This window comes from Dendrobates tinctorius, unplaced genomic scaffold (assembly GCF_039654945.1).
Source record: "Dendrobates tinctorius isolate UK_male_01 unplaced genomic scaffold, ASM3965494v1 ptg000226l, whole genome shotgun sequence".
NCBI lineage: Eukaryota > Metazoa > Chordata > Amphibia > Anura > Dendrobatidae > Dendrobates > Dendrobates tinctorius.
The window spans coordinates 4,722,573-4,743,133 of NW_027361893.1; the positions used below are offsets into that span (position 1 = coordinate 4,722,573).

Sequence of the window (20,561 nt, forward strand, 5' to 3'; positions counted from 1 at the left end):
TTATTCTGCTAAGTCCTCGTTGTCTTGGATTCCTGGTTTTATTCCAAACGTAATGCTCTGGAATCTCTCGATACAAATACTGCCTTGCATTTTCATCACTTTGGTTTAGCAATAACCATTCCATTAATGTTGATGTCGTGCTTAAAGTTTTTGAGACATCTTCAACTTGAGCATCTTCAAAGAAATAAAGCTGCTGTTGATTCGGTAAATGAATACCTAAACGTATAATGGCATGGGACTGTGAATGCATTGGAAACGCAAATATCCTCCAAGCAGCTTCTGGAGCACTCACATATCTTGAGTCCAAACATCAACAAAAGTTGATGATTCATCGTGATTGACTGTTTTCTGTTGTATTTCAACGTTAGCTTTGTCATGCGCCTTGTAGATGTACTTGAAAAGATATTTTACACTTTTTATTGCAGCACAGATTTCTACGTTGATGTGACAGTTGTAGCGTTTTAATAAGTATAGGTTGTATGGGACTATCCATGAGTTATTTATAATTTTTTTGTTGTGAACAATGTTATCAATGTGTTGTCGCCGGTAGGATGGGTAGCCATCTGAGTCTTTAACAGTGTGCTGTTTGAACTCCTTTGGAAACCCTTTTGTACACTTTCCGTTTTCCAAGCATGGACTTTTTGGATTTGCTACACCGCATGGGCCATGAACCATATTAGACACTACAATATTATACAGTTCAGGATACTTTTCTTGGCTAGGAATTTCAGCCCACACTATGTTGTCTATTTCTTCTTCCGTGCGAAACTTGTAATGCGCATCTAAAATAATTAGTATATGCGCATGTGGGAGACCTCTTTTCTGAAACTCTATTATATGTACCATTGCTACGACAGTTCTAAAAAGCCCATTTTTGATGTCTTTCAAAAGGCTGTTGAGTTTTAGTCGAAATACACATGCGACTAAGTCCGGCTTGTGTTCAACTTGTTGCCAGGGTTCTAGATTTTCGGTAATTTCCATCCATTTAGGATTACAGGTCATTGTCACAAAAATGTCAGGTCTTCCATACTTTGTTACTATTGCCATTGCATCTTGATAACGCTGTTGCATGTTGTTGGGGCTACCTTCAAATGACGACGGGAGAATTACTGTTTTTCCAATTGGAATTCCCTTTTGATTTGATTGTTTTTGCAAATGTTCTTGAACAACGCAGTAGTCTTCAACTTTAGGCTGAGTTCACATGTGGCGTTTTTTCGCGTTTCCGCGGCGTTTTAACCGCGCGATTTTGCCGCGAAACCGCGAAAAATAAGCATCCCATGCATTCCTATGGGATTCCGCAATGCTGTGCTAATGCTGCGGTTTTTACCGCGGCGGAATCGCTTCGCGGTAAAAAACGCAGCATGCTCATTAATTTGCCGAATTGCGGCGATCCTGCACCCATAGGAATGCATTGTTCCGCTTACTTCCCGCATGTGGCTGTGCACACCATGCGGAAAGTAAGCAGAACAATTGTGGATGGTACCCACGGGCCGGAGGAGAGGAGACTGTCCTCCGGGCTTTGGGTACCATATCCCTGTAAAAAATAGAATTTAAAATAAAAAATATTGTTATTCTCACCTTCTGGCGTCCCGCGCTGCATTCCCGCCTCTCTCCACGCTCCCGGTCCCAGTAAGCCTTTGCGAAAATGCCCGCGATGGCGTCCGTTCTCGCGGGATCGCGAAATCTCGCTGTCATTCACGCGACGTCATCGCGAATTACCGCGAGACATCGCGATCCCGCGAGAACGGACGCCATCGCGGGCATTTTCGCAAAGGATTACTGGGAACGGATGCGCGGGAGGTCGGAATCATAGAATCATAGAATCGTAGAGTTGGAAGGGACCTCCTGGGCCATCAGGTCCAACCCCCTGCTCAAAGCAGGATTCGCTAAATCATCCCAGTCAGATGTCTGTCCAACCTCTGTTTGAAGACTTCCATTGAAGGAGAACTCACCACTTCTCGTGGCAGCCTGTTCCACTCATTGATCACTCTAACTGTCAAAAAGTTTTTTCTAATATCTAATCTGTGTCTCCTCCCATTCAGTTTCATCCCATTGCTTCTAGTCTTTCCTTGAGCAAATGAGAATAAAGTTGATCCTTCTATAATGTGACAGACCTTTAGATATTTGTAGACAGCTATTAAGTCTCCTCTCAGTCTTCTCTTTTGCAAACTGAACATTCCCAAATCCTGCAATCTTTCCTCATAAGACAGGGTTTGCAGACCGGTCACCATTCTGGTCGCTCTTTTCTGAACTTGCTCCAGTTTGTTGATCTCTTTTTTAAAATGTGGTGCCCAAAACTGGACACAATATTCCAGATGAGGTCTGACCAAAGAGGAGTAGAGGGAAATAATGACTTCACGTGATCTAGACTGTATGCTTCTGTTAATACATCCTAGAATTGCATTTGCCTTTTTTGCTGCTGCAAAAAATAAAACCATTTTTTATTTTTTTTTACATTCTATCTTTTACTACTGATGCTGCATAGATGGCCTCAGTAGTAAAAAGTTGGTCACACTCGTCAAACACTATGTTTGACGAGTGTGACCAACCTGTCAATCAGTTCTCCAAGCGATGCTACAGATCGCTTGGAAAACGCTAGCATTTTGCAAGCTAAATACGCTTGCAAAATGCTAGTTTTTCCGCGGGAAAATCGCGGGAATTTAAAATGCGATTTTCCCGTGGAATGGAATTCAGGAATTCTCGCGGTAATTTCCGCGAGAGTTCCGGTACGTGTGCACTTAGCCTTAAGTTGTTTTTGGTTCATTCGTATGAAATTTAGATGATTAGTTTCAATTTTAACGTATGTGTTGACTAAGTACTGTTGTGTCAGTTTCCCACTGTTTAAAATAGGACTGAAGTCATTTCGGACAGACAGAAGAAAACTGTAGTACTGCAGTTGTGTAATTCTTCTTGAAGTTCCTTGCTAGTGTAGGTTTTCATGCCACCCTTGATCACCTCTTGGAGAGAATAGCGGGTACAGAGGAGCATCAAGGTTGCTGTGGAAAATGCTAATTCCTTGTGTCTTAGGTACCAAATGGTTGTTTTGGTCTGGCTTCAGATAGACTAATATATCCCTTTGAAAAGGAGGCTCTCCGTCATCGTTTTGGAAAACAACTGCGTCCTCACTTACACGTGGTTTGTTGTAAAGTCAGGGATCCTGTTTACGTTCTTGTTTAATGGCCATGACAATAGAAGGCATTTCAGTTCCATTTTGTATAGCCCTCTGTTCCTCCTCAGCTTTGACGTCTTTTAGCATGCGATATGGGGCAGCAAATGGGCTGATTTTTTGTAAATGTACGGCAATTTGGTTCATCAGTTCAGCATCACACTTTTCATTTTCTTTCAGGTTCATCCCTTGTTCTGTAGCCTCATTTGTATCCAGGATGTATAATTGTGCAAATTTTGATGGTTATCCTAATTCTGGGTGAAGTGTTCCAGTGTGGTGGAAGATCTGGCCGTGAATTTTAAAACAATACGGTCCGAATCCAGGGGGCGGTGCAATGTTGGCACCAAATGAAGCAAGCGCTTGAGAACTGTTGATGCTTCTGATATTTTCCACAAAATTTCTACTGTGTTGATGCATTCCTTTCATCAATCGCTCAAACAGATCTGAGTAATGAGGTCTCGGTAGCATAACTTTTCCTTTTTGGCAGCATTGAGTAAACTGATTGTCAGATGGTTTTTCAATTCAGAGAGTTGCATTTAGAGCAAACTGCATTCATATTCCCACAGTAGTGTTGGATAATTGTGGTTTCGTTGTCTGTTACGTACCGTGCAAGTTGTTGAATATTCTGCTGAGCTTGCCTTAGTTGGTAGAGCATTTGTTTTTTATTAATTTTGCAATCATGTTGTTGTCTGTTTGCCCTGGATTGTGGAGATTCATTCACCCGACGTTGTCTGTGGGATTCCGCATCGTGTTCCTGTCTAGCGGCAGTTTGTTGTGGTGTCTCCTGTTCCGACGTTGTTTGTGACATTCCGCAGAAAAGATGAATTGGTTCCGGCTCCTTAGAAACAATTTCTTTATTTAGTCATCTTAAAAATTCACATGAAATGACATGCTCTCCTGTAGACATTGCCAAGGCACATACAGAGGCAACGCGTTTCGATCTGAGAGATCTAATTCAAGCCATACCAGCGTTAGTGCAGGACCCTCTATATAGACAGAAATCACCAATGACGATATACTCTGTGATCACATGATATGTTCAAAGGTCCTTTACAAAATAAAAACATTAGTGTGTATATATTTATATACATATATAGCAAAGTACCTAAAAAAATGGTATTAATAATGTAGCATCAGATCATTGCGTTTATTCAATCCTGCGGGAGATCGGGTATTTAAATGGTAAATCCAAAAAGCCTCACGTGTGAGGAGACGCCGTCTGGAATCTCCTCCACGTGAGGACATAGTCACATGTTCTATACCATAGACTTGGAAAAATGCCGTGCTACGAGCATGATGTACAATAAAATGCTTAGACTCAGCGGACATGCTGCGATCATGACTGCTAGTATTAGTAATGTCATATAGATGTTCCCTAATACGTATTTTGAGCTTTCTAGAAGTGCACCCCACATAAGAGAGCTTACAAGCACTGCAATCTATTTTATAAACTACATTAGTGGTATTGCAGTTTATGTATGGTTTGATTTTTAAATTGACTGGATTAAATGCAGATTGAAAATTTTTTGTTATAACCGCATGTTTGCAGGTTTCACAATTATTAGTACCACATTTAAAAAATCCAGAACAATTCAACCAAGTTTTTGTGGTTTTTCTGCTCTCCAACAGAAACATACTGGGCGATATTTTGTTGCCAATTGTGGGTGCCCTTCGTGAAATTACATTTATACCCTCGTTTAAATTTTCAGCAAGTTTTTCATCCTCATAATGAATGGGTAGATACCTATTCACTATTGTTTTAATTTTTGAGAACTGTGGACTATACTGGAAACAAATATATGGTTTATTTATCATTATGCTTGTTCTTATTATCTGAGGAAATTAAATCATTGCGATTTTTTTCGCTGAACAATTTTTTGAACTCTATTAATCATCCAGTAAGGATATTTACGATTTTTTAATTTTCCTGATACATATGAAAATTTACCCATTAGGTCAGCATTTATGCTGCAATTGCGTTTAATTCTGGTGAATTCTCCTACCGGAATAGATTTAATGGTATGCTTGTTATGGCTACTTGTGGCATGCAATATGGTATTGCCACATAATGGTTTGTGATGTGTTTTGGTAGAGATAATGTGTTGATCAATACCAACAAGATCCAAATCCAGAAATGATTATTTTTGAGATCATGTCTATATGTAAATTTAAAGTTGTAATCGTTGGAATTTATGTACTGGATGAAATCTGGTATGGCAGATACATCTCCACCCCATATGAGAAGGGTATCATCAATGTATCTGCCATACCAAATTATCTGATCCAGGAATGGATTTGATGCAGAAAAAATATATTTTAACTCCCAAAAAGACATAACAAGGTTGGGGACGGAGGGTGAGTATTTCGCCCCCATTGCCACACCCGTTTTTTGCAGAAAAAAATCTCCATCAAAAGAGAAAAAATTGTGTGATAACAAAAAACTTGTGACATGTATAATATAATTAATCAAATCCACAGAATAATTGCTGAAATGAGTCAAATGAAATTGCAGTGCCTGAATTGTTAAGTCATGAGGGATACCAGTATATAATGACACTACTTCACAACATAGCCAAGAATATTGAGGCAGCCAGATTTTCTGCGCAAATGTGTCTAGGACTTGTTTAGAATCCCTAATGTATCCGGGAGTCCTCTGAACAAGGGGTTGCAACAATGAGTCAACCCACTGACATAAATGTTCATTGGCTGTTCCGATCCCGGCTACAATGGGTCACATAGGAGGAATACCATCTGTTTTATGGATTTTTGGAACTCCATGTATAATTGGAAGGACTGGGTTATTAACTTCTAAATATTCTGCATGTTTTTCGTTAAGACTCCTAAATTTTTACCCTCATTTATAATCCCATCACTTTTCTTTATGAATTCATGTAAAGGATTATATTTTATTTTCTCATAGACAGTACAATCTGATAATAATTCCATCATTTTGCCATGATAGTCCAGTGAATTATTTAATTAATAATAAGCAAGATATGACGTCGCTGAAACATTCCAGAATCTCCCATTGTTACACTAGATTAGATTTCTGATTGTCACACGCTGCAGAGGTGACCCCCTCCTCTTTTCCCCATAGTCCTTCCACACACACACCAGTGTCTCTCTGCCTGCAGCTCTGTGAAATCTGAGACTCTAGTGAGGATTCTTCTCCCTTCCCCCCTAGCAAGGAAAAGATCTCTTTTGTTTTTAAGCACCATGCGGCTGAATAAAACTATGGGTTATATTAAAGAGACTCAATCGTGAAAACGATATGCCACAGAGATATAAAAATCACATCTCTGCGCAGGGCACGAAACCAGCATTCTGGCCCATAATTTTCACGGTTCTAGCACCCCCAGAAACTGAGAAATGGATTCCTTCTAAATGGTGTGTCATAACTACCGCATGTTTGGTTATGAATTATTGTATTCAGCAAACTACAAAGAATGATACCATGTGCGCGTTTATACGAGGTACCCCCTACGGGATATAGTCATTATAAGTTTTGTAGTCAGAATTGTAACTTAGAAAAGGGGGGAGGACCGACCCCAAACGGCCCCTTTTATGATGTCACAAGTCCAAACCTATAAGGTACTCCCCCTGAAATGAGGCATTCGAGCGGGAGGTTTGATGCCAGAAGGACCCCCCAAATGCAGGGCGTCATGTGGCTGCTGCCCCTCCCCAAGCTACATGGCTAGCCTACAGACCATCTAAGCAACTGTAAGTTTAATTTCTGCTGTTAATCCCTTTTATTTTATATTTGCATTGTACATATCAAATGTCTCGACTTTGTAACAACTTTTAACTGTGTAATAACAGCCCACCTTTTGGGAATAAATGATAAATTTATTAGTTTGTCTTCATGCTCTAGAAACGAACATGTGCCTTTAAGATAATTATGCTACTGATTGGGTTGGCTTCGAACCCCTCTATTAAGTCTATAACTTAAGCAGAGAAATATGGAGCTGGTGGCGGCGTGTTGTGTCTTGCTTGGTTGGGCTAGCTGGCAGTGACGGAAGGGTTTTATATGCTGATTGGGTGGCTGCGGCCAAAGCATTGATAATTCCCTCACTGCAGCGGACCGATCGCCCTTGCACAACAAGCAGCCCGTCCGGTGACTAATTATCCTAGGTGTAGTTCCCTGACTGACCTGAGGATAAGGGGGGTGCCAGAGAGCTGCGAGTTCCAAAGTGGAACTGCAAAGTGCGATATCCATAAATCCCTGCAGTTCGTGGAAGATTGTTAGCAGTGGTGGGACATCCAAAATAAACCCCCTGCGATAAATTGATAGGGCAAGACTAGCTTGCTGTTTTTTTGTCACATGGTGGCAGTAGTGGGATAGCTAAGATAAGCCCCCCTGCACCTGTGATAGCCGTGTGTCGGCAGTGCATCACATCCTTCCGTCCGTGACATACCGGTGTCAGCGGCGGGGTCTGTGACACATCCAATCATAGTAATGCTGCCCACAACCAAGAAGGCTGCAGCATTACTGTGATTGGCAACTGCTGCGTGGGAGATCCGAGTAATGCGAGGCGAGTAGTGAAATACTTGCTATGTTCCGAGTACCGCGAGTATCGCATTATTCGCCGAGTACTCAATACCCTACGATTATGCTCGCTCATCCCTATCTAAGTGGTCTCCTGAAGCTGAGACGACCTTCCAGGAACTGAAGCTGTCCCTGTGTAAACAGCTGGTGCCGGTAGCACTTGATATCTCCAAGGAATTTGTGGTCCGGACGGAAGCGTCGGATGTTGGGAAGGAGCCCCCCACAGCAGCGCAATGTGCAGCGCTGCTGCGGGGGGCTCCTTCCCTGCAGGCCCCCGAATCCAAGATGGCGACGGGGACCTTCGGGGGCCTGCAGGGAGCCGGCTTCCTCAGTGCCTGCAAAGCGCAGGCACGAGGAAGCCTGCTGCACTGCCTGTGACAGATCGCTGATCTGTCACAGTGATCTGTGATGTGACAGATCAGCGATGTCCCACCTGGGACAATGTAATAAAGTTAAAAAAAAAAGTGTTAAAATAAGTAAAAAAATCGCCAAATAAATTAGAAAAAAAAAAATATTCCCCCAATAAATTCATTTTTTGGAAATAAAAAAAACAAAAAACAATAAAAGTACACATATTTGGTATCGCCACATCCATAACGACCTGCCCTATAATACTGTCCCATTAGTTAACCCCTTTAGTGAACCCCTTAAAAAATAAAAATAAAAAACGAAGCAAAAAATAATGATTTATTATCATACCGCTGAACAGAAAGTGCAATAACGCGCGATCAAAAAGACGCATATACATATCCATGGTACCGCTGAAAACGTCATCTTGTCCCGCAAATAACGAGCCACCATACAGCATCATCAGCGAAAAAATAAAAAAGTTATAGCTCGCAGAATAAAGCGATGCAAAAATAATTATTTTTTAAATAAAATAGTTTTCATTGCATAAAACCGACAAAACATAAAAAAAGACCTAAAAGAGGTATCGCTGTAACCGTACTGACCCGAAGAATAAAGCCGCTTTATCAATTTTATTGCACGCGGAACGGTGTAAACGCACCACCCAAAAGAAATTCATGAAACGCTGGTTTTTGTTCATTCTGCGTCCCAAAAATCGGAATAAAAAGCGATCAAAAAATGTCACGTGCCCGAAAATGGTACCAATAAAAGCGTCAACTCGTCCCGCAAAAAATAAGACCTCACATGACTCAGTGGGTCAAAATACGGAAAAATTATAGCGCTCAATATGTGGTGATGCAAAAACTATTTTTAAAATAAAAAGCGTCTTTTAGCGTGCGACAGCTGCCAAACATAAATACCGCTATAAATAGTAAGGCCTCTTTCACACATCCGGTGTCAGGGGTCCGGCGGCGAAAAGCCGGGCCGCCGGATCCGGCCGGCAGCGATGACACCGGATGTACATGCGGCCCCTGATGCGGCTTGAGGACATTTAAAGGAGCCGCAGCACCGGGGGTCGAGAGAGCCAGCCGGAGAGAGATCGGGAGGCGAGAGAGCAGCCAGAGAGACAGCGGGGGACGAGAGAGCAGCCAAAGAGACAGCGGGGGACGAGAGAGCAGCCAGAGAGACAGCGGGGGACGAGAGAGCAGCCGAAGAGAGAGCGGGGGACGAGAGAGCAGCCAGAGAGACAGCGGGGGATGAGAGAGCAGCCAGAGAGATAGAGGGGGACGAGAGAGCCAGCCAAAGAAAGGTATGGAGCGTATGGAGAGAAAGAGAGAGAGAAGGGGAGGGAGAGAGAGAGATGCGCGCCGGGCACTTGTGGGGTTAAAACTCACAGTGCCCAGGCATGCGCAGTTGAAAAAGCCGGTCTGGCGCTGCAAAAAAACGTTGCAGCCAACATTTTTTGCAGACGCCGGACGGCGCATGTTTGCCGTATCCGGCAAAACCCGGAGGCGCTGCATGTCCATCCGGCATGATGCGGTGATCATTACATTCTATGTGAAAAAACCGGATCCAATTCCGGATCCGGTTTTCACAAATTTCGCAGCATCATGCCGGATTTAAAAAAATGGATGTGTGAAAGTAGCCTAAATCAAACCCCCCGTTATCACCCCCTTAGTTAGGGAAAAATAATAAAATTAAAAGAAAATGTATTTATTTCCATTTTCCCATTAGGGTTAGGGCTAGGGCTAGGGTTAGGGCCAGGGCTAGGGTTAGGGCTAGGGCTGAGATTAGGATTAGGGGTGTGTTGAGGTTAGGGTTGGAGTTAGAATTGGGGGTTTCCACTGTTTGGGCACATCAGGTGCTCTCCAAATGCAACATGGCATCTGATCTCAATTCCAGCCAATTCTGAGGTGAAAAAGTCAAATGGTGGTCCTTCCCTTCCAACCTCTGCCATGCGCCCAAACAGTGTTTTACCCCAACATATGGGGTATCAGCCTACTCAGGACAAATTGCAAAACAACTTTTGGGGTCCAATTTCTCCTGTTACCCTTAGGAAAATAAAAAAATTGGGGGCAAAAATATCATTTTTGTGGAAAAAAATGATCTTTTTATTTTCACGCCCGGGCATTATAAACTTCTGTGAAGCACTTGGGGGTTCAAAGTGCTCACCACACATCTAGATAAGTTCCGTGGGGGGTCTAGTTTCCAAAATGGGGTCACTTGTAGGGAGTTTCAATAGTTTAGGTACATCAGGGGCTCTCCAAACGCACATGACCCCCGCAGACCATTCCATCAAAGTCTGCATTCCAAAACGCCACTACTTCCCTTCTGAGACCCGACGTGTGCCCATACAGTAGCTTTATCCCACATATGGGGTATCAGCGTACTCAGGACAAATTGGACAACAACTTTTGGGGTCCAATTTCTCCTGTTACCCTTGGGAAAATAAAAAAATTGGGGACTAATTGATCATGTTTGTGGAAAAAATACGATTTTTTTTATTTTCATGCCTGGGCATTATAAACTTCTGTGAAGCCCTTGGGGGTTCAAAGTGCTCACCACACATCTAGATAAGTTCCTTAGGGGGTCTAGTTTCCAAAATGGTGTCATTTGTGGGGGGTTTCCACTGTTTTGTTACATCAGGGGTTTTCCAATCGCGACATGGTGTCCGATCTCAATTCCAGCCAAAAACGTCAAATGGCGCTGCTTCCCTTCCGAGCTCTGCCATGTACCCAAATAGTGGTTTACCCCCACATGTGGGGTATCAGCATACTCAGGACAAATTGCACAATAACTTTTAGGGCCCTGTTACCCTTGGGAAAATAAAAATTGGGGGTGAAAAGATCATTTTTGTGGAAAAAATATGATTTTTTTAATTGTACGGCTGTACGTTATAAACTTCTGTGAAGCCCTTGTGGGTTCAAAGTTCTCACCACATATAAGTTCTTTGGGAGGTCTAGTTTCCAAAATGGGGTCACTTGTGGGGGGGTTTCCACTGTTTAGGCACATCAGGGTCTCTCCAAACGTGACATGGATCAGAATTCCAGCCAATTTTGCATTGAAAAGGTCAAACGGCGCTCCTTCCCTTCTGAGCTCAGCCATGTGCCGAAACAGTGGTTCCCCCCCACATATCAGGTATCAGCGTACTCAGGACAAATTGCATAATAAATTTTGCAGTCCAATTTCTCCTGTTACCCTTGGTAAAATAAAAAAAATTGAACCTGAAGTTTTTTTTGTGAAAAAAAGTTAAATGTTCATTTTTTTTAAATATTCAAAAAATTCCTGTGACGCACCTAAAGGGTTAATAAACTTTTTGAATGTGGTTTTGAGCACCTTAAGGGGTGCAGTTTTTAGAATGGTGTCACTTTTGGGTATTTTCTATCATATAGACTCCTCAAAGTGGCTTCAAATGTGATGTGGTCCGTAAAAATAAAATGGTGTTGCAAAAATGAGAAATCGCTGGTCAATTTTTAACCCTTATAACTTCCTAACAAGAAAAAAATTTTGGTTCCAAAATTGTGCTGATGTAAAGTAAACATGTGGGAAATGTTACTTATTAAGTTTTTTGTGTGCCGTATCGCTGTGATTTAAGGGCATAAAAATTCAAAGTTGGAAAATTGCGAAATTTTAAAAATTTTCACCAAATTTTCATTTTTTTCACAAATAAACGCAAGTTATATGAATGAAATTTTACCACTAACATGAAGTACAATATGTCACGAGAAAACAATGTCAGAATCACCGGGATCCATGGAAGAGTTCCAGAGTTATTACCTCATAAAGGGACAGTGGTCAGAATTGTAAAAAATGGCCCTGTCATGAACGTGCAAACCACCCTTGGGGCTTAAGGGGTTAATCTCTCTAAAATCCAAGCACGGACGCATGGTGACCGGAGAGGTGGACGCCGTATATGAGCCTCAGCCGGACTCTGGAAGGGGTTAAATAAAGGAGATTTCTGCATTTTGGCTCCTGGTATGGAGTCGATAGCACAATCATATGCCGCCATATAGTAGCCGTCCGGTAACTGGTGATAATTCCCTCATGTGTGGGGTCTATTTGTCTCCAGAGAAATCACACGTTACATTCCACACACAACACTGTGTAGAAAAGGCGGCGCGGGGTAATTGTGCCAGTAGTGAGGGGAAATAATGGCGGCAGGGCCGGCGTTAGGGGCAGGCCGAACAGCAGCTGCCTAGGGCCCCCCTCTCCTCCAGGGGCCCTCAACCATCGGCACATCACACAGCCACTATGGGGCCCCCGTGAGGCACGGGGGCCCGCCTGCCTTCAGGGCCGACTACCGCCGCCGCATTGAAGGAGGCAATGATGGAGGAGAGAGCGTCAGCTGACGCTCCCTCTACCATTATTCCCCACTCTGCCTCTGACATAGCGGGGGCGTGATAACGTCATCGCGCTCTCACTGTGTGCCACACAGAGCAGGAGGAGACAGGAGCAGTCAGCAGCGCGGGCACGAGGAGAAGTGTTTTTTTTTTTTAAATCAGTGTGAGTACTGGACTGTGGGGCCACTATGGGGGGGCTATATACCATGCTGGGGGGGGGCTATACACCATGCTGGGGGGCTATATACCATGCTCGGCTGTATCATACCATGCTGGGGGGCTATATACCATGCTGGGCTGTATTATACCATTCTAGGGGGGCTATATACCATGCTGTGCTGTATTATACCATGCTGGGGGGGCTATATACCATGCTCGGCTGTATCATACCATGCTGGGGGGCTATATACCATGCTGGGCTGTATTATACCATTCTAGGGGGGCTATATACCATACTGGGGGGGGCTATACACCATGCTGGGGGGCTATATACCATGCTCGGCTGTATCATACCATGCTGGGGGGCTATATACCATGCTGGGCTGTATTATACCATTCTAGGGGGGCTATATACCATGCTGGGCTGTATTATACCATGCTGGGCTGTATTATACCATTCTAGGGGGGCTATATACCATGCTGGGCTGTATTATACCATGATGGGCTGTATTATACCATTCTGGGGGGGCTAAATACCATGCTGGGCTGTATTATACCATGCAGGGCTGTATTATACCATTCTGGGGGGGCTATATACCATGCTGGGCTGTATTATACCGCGCTGGGCTGTATTATACCATTCTGGGGGAGCTATATACCATGCTGGGCTGTATTATACCATTCTAGGGGGGGCTATATACCATGCTGGGCTGTATTATACCATTCTGGGGGGCTATATACCATGCTGGGCTGTATTATACCATGCTGGGCTGTATTATACCATTCTAGGGGGGGCTATATACCATGCTGGGCTGTATTATACCGCGCTGGGCTGTATTATACCATTCTGGGGGGGCTATATACCATGCTGGGCTGTATTATACCATTCTAGGGGGGGCTATATACCATGCTGGGCTGTATTATACCATTCTGGGGGGCTATATACCATGCTGGGCTGTATTATATTGTGCTGGGCTGTATTATACCATTCTGGGGGGGCTATATACCATGCTGGGCTGTATTATACCGTGCAGGGCTGTATTATACTATTCTGGGGGGGCTATATACCATGCTGGACTGTATTATACCATTCTGGGGGGCTATATACCATGCTGGGCTGTATTATACCATTCTGGGGGGGCTATATACCATGCTGGGCTGTATTATACCGTGCAGGGCTGTATTATACTATTCTGGGGGGGCTATATACCATGCTGGGCTGTATTATACCATTCTGGGGGGGCTAAATACCAGGCTGGGCTGTATTATACCATACTGGGCTGTATTATACCATTCTGGAGGGCTATATACCATGCTGGGTTGTATTATACCGTGCTGGGCTGTATTATACAATTCTGGGGGGGGCTATATACCATGCTGGGCTGTATTATACCATGCTGGGCTGTATTATACCATTCTGGGGGTGCTATATACCATGCTGGGCTGTATTATAACGCACTGGGCTGTATTATACCATTCTGGGGGAGCTATATACCATGCTGGGCTGTATTATACCATTCTAGGGGGGGCTATATACCATGCTGGGCTGTATTATACCATACTGGGCTGTATTATTCCTTTCTGGGGGTGCTATATACCATGCTGGGCTGTATTTTACTGTGCTGGGCTGTATTATACCATTCTGGGGGGGCTATATACCATGCTGGGCTGTATTATACCATTCTGGGGGGCTATATGCCATGCTGGGCTGTATTAGACCATGCTGGGCTGTATTATACCATTCTGAGGGGCTATATACCATGCTGGGCTGTATTATACCATTCTGGGGGGGCTATATACCATGCTGGGCTGTATTATACCGTGCAGGGCTGTATTATACTATTCTGGGGGGGCTATATACCATGCTGGGCTGTATTATACCGCGCTGGGCTGTATTATACCATTCTAGGGGGGCTATATACCATGCTGGGCTGTATTATACCATACTGGGCTGTATTATTCCATTCTGGGGGGCTATATACCATGCTGGGCTGTATTATACCATACTGGGCTGTATTATTCCATTCTGGGGGGGCTATATACCATGCTGGGCTGTATTATACCATGCAGGGCTGTATTATACTATTCTGGGGGGGGCTATATACCATGCTGGGCTGTATTATACCATTCTGGGGGGGCTAAATACCAGGCTGGGCTGTATTATACCATACTGGGCTGTATTATACCATTCTGGGGGGGCTATATACCATGCTGGGTTGTATTATACCGTGCTGGGCTGTATTATACAATTCTGGGGGGGGGCTATATACCATGCTGGGCTGTATTATACCATGCAGGGCTGTATTATACCATTCTGGGGGTGCTATATACCATGCTGGGCTGTATTATACCGCGCTGGGCTGTATTATACCATTCCAGGGGGGCTATATACCATGCTGGGCTGTATTATACCATGCAGGGCTGTATTATACTATTCTGGGGGGGCTATATACCATACTGGGCTGTATTATACCATTCTGGGGGGGCTATATACCATGCTGGGTTGTATTATACCGTGCTGGGCTGTATTATACAATTCTGGGGGGGCTATATACCATGCTGGGCTGTATTATACCATGCTGGGGGGCTATATACCATGCTGGGTTGTATTATACCGTGCTGGGCTGTATTATACAATTCTGGGGGGGCTATATACCATGCTGGGCTGTATTATACCATGCAGGGCTGTATTATACCATTCTGGGGGTGCTATATACCATGCTGGGCTGTATTATAATGCACTGGGCTTTATTATACCATTCTGGGGGAGCTATATACCATGCTGGGCTGTATTATACCATTCTATGGGGGGGCTATATACCATGCTGGGCTGTATTATACCATACTGGGCTGTATTATTCCTTTCTGGGGGTGCTATATACCATGCTGGGCTGTATTTTACTGTGCTGGGCTGTATTATACCATTCTGGGGGGGCTATATACCATGCTGGGCTGTATTATACCATTCTGGGGGGCTATATACCATGCTGGGCTGTATTATACCATTCTGGGCTGTATTATACCATTCTGAGGGGCTATATACCATGCTGGGCTGTATTATACCATTCTGGGGGGGCTATATACCATGCTGGGCTGTATTATACCGTGCAGGGCTGTATTATACTATTCTGGGGGGGCTATATACCATGCTGGGCTGTATTATACCGCGCTGGGCTGTATTATACCATTCTAGGGGGGCTATATACCATGCTGGGCTGTATTATACCATACTGGGCTGTATTATTCCATTCTGGGGGGCTATATACCATGCTGGGCTGTATTATACCATACTGGGCTGTATTATTCCATTCTGGGGGGGCTATATACCATGCTGGGTGTATTATACCATGCAGGGCTGTATTATACCATTCTGGGGGGGCTATATACCATGCTGGGCTGTATTATACCATTCTGGGGGGGCTAAATACCAGGCTGGGCTGTATTATACCATACTGGGCTGTATTATACCATTCTGGGGGGGCTATATACCATGCTGGGTTGTATTATACCGTGCTGGGCTGTATTATACAATTCTGGGGGGGGCTATATACCATGCTGGGCTGTATTATACCATGCAGGGCTGTATTATACCATTCTGGGGGTGCTATATACCATGCTGGGCTGTATTATACCGCGCTGGGCTGTATTATACCATTCTGGGGGAGCTATATACCATGCTGGGCTGTATTATACCATTCTAGGAGGGGCTATATGCCATGCTGGGCTGTATTATACCATACTGGGCTGTATTATTCCTTTCTGGGGGTGCTATATACCATGCTGGGCTGTATTTTACCGTGCTGGGCTGTATTATACCATTCTGGGGGGGCTATATACCATGCTGGGCTGTATTATACCATTCTGGGGGGCTATATGCCATGCTGGGCTGTATTAGACCATGCTGGGCTGTATTATACCATTCTGAGGGGCTATATACCATGCTGGGCTGTATTATACCATTCTGGGGGGGCTATATACCATGCTGGGCTGTATTATACCATGCAGGGCTGTATTATACTATTCTGGGGGGGCTATATACCATGCTGGGCTGTATTATACCGCGCTGGGCTGTATTATACCATTCTAGGGGGGCTATATACCATGCTGGGCTGTATTATACCATACTGGGCTGTATTATTCCATTCTGGGGGGCTATATACCATGCTGGGCTGTATTATACCATGCTGGGCTATATTATACCATTTTGGGGGGCTATATACCATGCTGGGCTGTATTATACCATTCTGGGGGGCTATATACCATGCTAGGCTGTATTAGACCATGCTGGGCTGTATTATACCATTCTGAGGGGCTATATACCATGCTGGGCTGTATTATACTATGCTGGGCTATTATACCATGGTGGGCTTTATACCATGCTGGGCTGTATTATATCATTCTGGGAGGGGCTATATACCATGCTGGGCTGTATTATACCATACTGGGCTGTATTATTCCATTCTGAAGGGCTATATACCATGCTGGGCTGTATTATACCATGCTGGGCTGTATTATACCATTTTGGGGGGATATATACCATGCTGGGCTGTAGTATACCATTTTGGGGGGCTATATACCATGCTGGGTTGTATTATACCATTCTGGGGGGCTATATACCATGCTCGGCTGTATTATACCATGGTGGGCTGTATACCATGGTGGGCTGTATTATACAGCCCACCATAGTATACAGTCCAGCACGGTATACAGCCTGTATACCATGGTGGGCTGTATTATACCATGGTGGGCTGTATTATGCCATGGTGGGCTATATACCATGGTGGGCTGTATACCATGTGGTGCTGGGGTATATACTATGTGGTGCTGGGCTATATACCATGTGGTGCTGGGCTATATACTATGCGGCTGTGTTATATACCATGGGAGGTACATTTTACATGATATTCTATAGGGGGAGGCTGTGTTATATAATATGGGGGGCTACATTATATTTTATGGGGAGGTGAGCTGTATTATATTCTATTTAGGGCTACATTACATTCTATGGGAGGGCTGTATTATATTTATTATATTCGATGGGGGCTGCATTATACTATGAGGGCTACATTGTATTCTATGGAGGGGCTACATTATACTATATAAGGGGCTGCATTATATCCTATGAGGGGGTTGCCATATATTATATGGAGGGGCTACATTTTACTATATGGGTGGTGGGGCTGCATTATATACTTTGGGGGGGTTACATTATACTCTGGGGTAGCTGCATTATTTTCTAAGGGGTGGCTGCATTATACTATATGGGGGCTATACTGTATCGAAGACTATGGGGAATACATTATATGAAGAACTATGGGGTGCATTATGCTATGGGAAGTGAATTGTACTAATGGGTGACTATGGCGGTGTATTATACTATATGGAGGACTATGAAGAGCGTATTATACTATATGGAGGACTATGGGGCACATTATATTATATGGAGGACTATGGGGTGTAAACTGTAGATGTGCTGCTGATAACATGATACTGTATGGTGATCTGTTAGGGTGTGTGCACACATTGTGGATTAGTCTGAGGCTTTTTCTGCAGAGAATCAACCACAGGGTAAAACACATGCATTTTTCCTGCGGATTCCTAGCATGCGTACAGTGGATTTGTTCTAGTGCGGTTTGGCAGTGCGGATGAGAGAGATTGATTTGTATGTCCCGGAACGTGCACTGCAGCTGCGGTTCCGCAAAAAAGAAGTAACATGCTGTGGAAAATAAACCGCAGCAAATCTTCACAGAATTTTCCGCAACACGTGCCCACACCCTTAGATCCATTAGTGATCGTTCTGTCCCCATCATTCTTTCTCAGACGGTGGAAACAAGTGTTGAACGACGACTTCAATTTTGTCGATCACACTCATTTAGCGGCCTGAACTCAGCGCATGTAACTACAACCGAAATGCTTCTGTGTGATGTACAATATGTTAGCATTTGGGGCCCCATTTTACACTTTGACTATGGCCCCACTAAGCCTAAAACTGGCCCTGAATGGCGGGAAGGTCACTGACTGAGGAGAAGTCTCCATGTAGCCTCTGCACTCCGGAGATCATGTGACCCCTGACTCCTCCCCTCCTGTGACCTCATCACAGGTCCTGTGCGCACAGAGCAGCCATATATGTGGAGTGCGGCTCTGCGGGTGGAGGTAAGTGCTGGAGGCTCCATTATTCTCTATGTGGAGTGCGGCTCTGCGGGTGGAGGTCGGTGCTGGAGGCTCCATTATTCTCTATGTGGAGTGTGGCTCTGCGGGTGGAGGTCGGTGCTGGAAGCTCCATTATTCTCTATGTAGAGTGTGGCTCTGCGGGTGGAGGTCGGTGCTGGAGGCTCCATTATTCTCTATGTGGAGTGTGGCTCTGCGGGTGGAGGTAGGTGCTGGAGGCTCCATTATTCTCTATGTGGAGTGCGGCTCTGCGGGTGGAGGTCGGTGCCGGAGGCTCCATTATTCTCTATGTGGAGTGTGGCTCTGCGGGTGGAGGTCGGTGCTGGAGGCTCCATTATTCTCTATGTGGAGTGCGGCTCTGCGGGTGGAGGTCGGTGCCGGAGGCTCCATTATTCTCTATGTGGAGTGCGGCTCTGCGGGTGGAGGTCGGTGCTGGAGGCTCCATTATTCTCTATGTGGAGTGCGGCTCTGCGGGTGGAGGTCGGTGCTGGAGGCTCCATTATTCTCTATGTGGAGTGCGGCTCTGCGGGTGGAGGTCGGTGCTGGAGGCTCCATTATTCTCTATGTGGAGTGTGGCTCTGCGGGTGGAGGTCGGTGCTGGAGGCTCCATTATTCTCTATGTGGAGTGTGGCTCTGCTGGTGGAGGTCGGTGCTGGAGGCTCCAGTATTCTATATGTGGAGTGCGGCTCTGCGGGTGGAGGTCGGTGCTGGAGGCTCCATTATTCTCTATGTGGAGTGTGGCTCTGCGGGTGGAGGTCGGTGCTGGAGGCGCCATTATTCTCTATGTGGAGTGCGGCTCTGCGGGTGGAGGTAAGTGCTGGAGGCTCCATTATTCTCTATGTGGAGTGCGGCTCTGCGGGTGGAGGTAAGTGCCGGAGGCTCCATTATTCTCTATGTGGAGTATGGCTCTGCGGGTGGAGGTCGGTGCTGGAGGCTCCAGTATTCTATATGTGGAGTGCGGCTCTGCGGGTGGAGGTAGGTGCTGGAGGCTCCATTATTCTCTATGTAGAGTGTGGCTCTGCGGGTGGAGGTCGGTGCTGGAGGCTCCATTATTCTCTATGTGGAGTGCGGCTCTGCGGGTGGAGGTCGGTGCTGGAGGCTCCAGTATTCTATATGTGGAGTGTGGCTCTGCGGGTGGAGGTCAGTGCTGGAGGCTCCATTATTCTCTATGTGGACTGTGGCTCTGCGGGTGGAGGTCGGTGCTGGAGGCTGGTGCTGGAGGCTCCATTATTCTCTATGTGGAGTGTTGCTCTGCGGGTGGAGGTAGGTGCTGGAGGCTCCATTATTCTCTATGTGGAGTGCGGCTCTGCGGGTGGAGGTCGGTGCTGGAAGCTCCATTATTCTCTATGTGGAGTGTGGCTCTGCGGGTGGAGGTCGGTGCTGGAGGCTCCATTATTCTCTATGTGGAGTGTGGCTCTGCGGGTGGAGGTAGGTGCTGGAGGCTCCATTATTCTCTATGTGGAGTGCGGCTCTGCGGGTGGAGGTCGGTGCCGGAGGCTCCATTATTCTCTATGTGGAGTGCGGCTCTGCGGGTGGAGGTCGGTGCTGGAGGCTCCATTATTCTCTATGTGGAGTGTGGCTCTGCGGGTGGAGGTCGGTGCTGGAGGCTCCATTATTCTCTATGTGGAGTGCGGCTCTGCGGGTGGAGGTCGGTGCTGGAGGCTCCATTATTCTCTATGTGGAGTGCGGCTCTGCGGGTGGAGGTCGGTGCTGGAGGCTCCATTATTCTCTATGTGGAGTGTGGCTCTGCGGGTGGAGGTCGGTGCTGGAGGCTCCATTATTCTCTATGTGGAGTGCGGCTCTGCGGGTGGAGGTAAGTGCTGGAGGCTCCATT

The 20,561-nt window shown here is 45.3% G+C and overlaps 2 protein-coding genes across 4 annotated transcripts in view; one reads left to right on the forward strand and one right to left on the reverse strand.

Annotated features, from left to right (window-relative positions):
- Window positions 1-288: 288 nt before the first annotated feature.
- LOC141059337 (uncharacterized) lies at window positions 289-3,352 on the reverse strand. Its single transcript, XM_073555663.1, has 2 exons — window positions 3,166-3,352; window positions 289-1,160 (listed from the first exon to the last, which is right to left on the reverse strand). The coding sequence occupies exons 1-2, from the start codon at window positions 3,350-3,352 to the stop codon at window positions 289-291; spliced, it is 1,059 nt and encodes a 352-aa protein (XP_073411764.1).
- A 15,251-nt stretch (window positions 3,353-18,603) lies between these two features.
- The window catches only part of LOC141059259 (uncharacterized), a 40,792-nt gene continuing 38,834 nt past the window's right edge, over window positions 18,604-20,561 (forward strand). For 2 of the 3 annotated variants that reach the window (XM_073555575.1, XM_073555579.1), the window contains exon 1: window positions 18,609-18,712. The gene's annotated coding sequence lies outside the window, so the exon portion shown is untranslated. Of the gene's footprint in view, window positions 18,713-20,561 lie in introns of all 3 variants that reach the window. The other variant, XM_073555577.1, reaches the window with a different exon arrangement.

What these genes read in the sequence shown, in the direction of transcription:
- LOC141059337 (XM_073555663.1), bottom strand. Translation starts at nt 3,352, where the DNA reads ATGAACCTGAAAGAAAATGAAAAGTGTGATGCTGAACTGATGAACCAA. An exon ending in CATGGCCATTAAACAAGAAC is followed by an intron (nt 1,161 to 3,165) that starts GTAAACAGGATC and finishes GCGTTGTTCAAG; the next exon opens with AACATTTGCAAAAACAATCA.